Genomic DNA, 1,180 nt, shown 5'->3' on the forward strand with positions numbered 1-1,180 from the left:
TTTTTTTAATGGAAGCATATACCCAGGAAAGCTATGAGTCTCAATACACTTTTAACTGACTCCCTTCAACAACTTAAAACTGTCTCTAAAACGGCATGGTCTCACTTACCTCCCCTTCCGAGCAAACTCTATGGACTTAATAGCCGTGGTATTACTGGTTCCTGTTGTTACTCGGAAGGAAGCGACAAGATCCTGAGAGTCTGTTTTCAGAACCAAAATCTAAAGTTTAAAGGAGAAAAAAATAATAAGTATTCTGAAGACTTAATCTAATCTGATTTCTGTCTCTAAAATTGGGCAGATTGAAACATAAGCACCCCTAGTTCCACTTATTCAATCCAATTAACTAGTTTTGCTTCTTACATCTTAGGAGAAAGGAGAGTGTCTTATTCAAGTCATGAAATGTAACGTGTACAGTATGTTCTTTTTTAATACCGCATATCCATTAAACCCGCCTACTGCCACTGAGTCCATTTTGACTCACATGACCCGCGACGGGGTTTCTGAGACTGCACAGCTTTCTGAGAACGGGCAACCTGGTTGTTCTCCTTGGAGCTGCTGATGGGTTTGAACCACCATCTTCAAGGTTAGCAGCCTGATGCTTAGCGCAGCGCCACCTGAGTGTACCTCAGGATGGAATTTGAGGTTCATGATTAGGCGGGCATGGATTTTTGAGGAAAGGGTAAGGAGAACAATGACTATGTCGGGACCTGTTTTTAGAGTCATCCAGCGGTGGAAACACAGAGTAGAACAGTCATCGAGTTATATGCCATGAGATTATGCCAGCCCAGGACCCAGTTCAAAAACACCAAGGTACAGAATGGAATTACACACTGGCAAGGGGCCCGGCAGCTCTCCAACTAGCCTGACTGATTCATTTGTTGTTGTTTTTTCATTTGTTTTTTTGAGTAAGAACATCACTGTATTTTCTTACGGAGAGTTTTTCTATTGATGAACACTTTTTCAAACTAGAAAGAGAAGACAAAGTTTAGAACTGGACTACTTGGCCCTTCCTCATCTCATCATCTCCAGTTCAAGATGCTTGGTCTCTCCTTGGCCAGCATCCTCCTGGACCTGCAGTTAGACTCAACACATCCAAGCCTCAGCACAGTATTCTTTGTGGTTTTAGACTCTAGGAAAATTGGCTTTGTCTGCCCACCAAAGCCACTCTGCTTTTCCGATC

At 42.6% G+C, this 1,180-nt stretch overlaps 1 protein-coding gene across 1 annotated transcript in view; it reads right to left on the bottom strand.

Annotated features, from left to right (window-relative positions):
• Window positions 1–1,180, bottom strand: part of RBBP5 (RB binding protein 5, histone lysine methyltransferase complex subunit) — a 47,620-nt gene that overhangs the window by 17,969 nt on the left and 28,471 nt on the right. The window contains exon 7 of the mRNA XM_045298188.1: window positions 110–219. Within this exon, the coding sequence (XP_045154123.1) occupies window positions 110–219 (110 nt within the window). The remainder of the gene's footprint in view (window positions 1–109; window positions 220–1,180) is intronic.

This window comes from Echinops telfairi, unplaced genomic scaffold, assembly GCF_000313985.2.
Source record: "Echinops telfairi isolate 266 unplaced genomic scaffold, ASM31398v2 ScPeMD7_7424;HRSCAF=8462, whole genome shotgun sequence".
NCBI classification, from domain to species: Eukaryota; Metazoa; Chordata; class Mammalia; order Afrosoricida; family Tenrecidae; genus Echinops; species Echinops telfairi.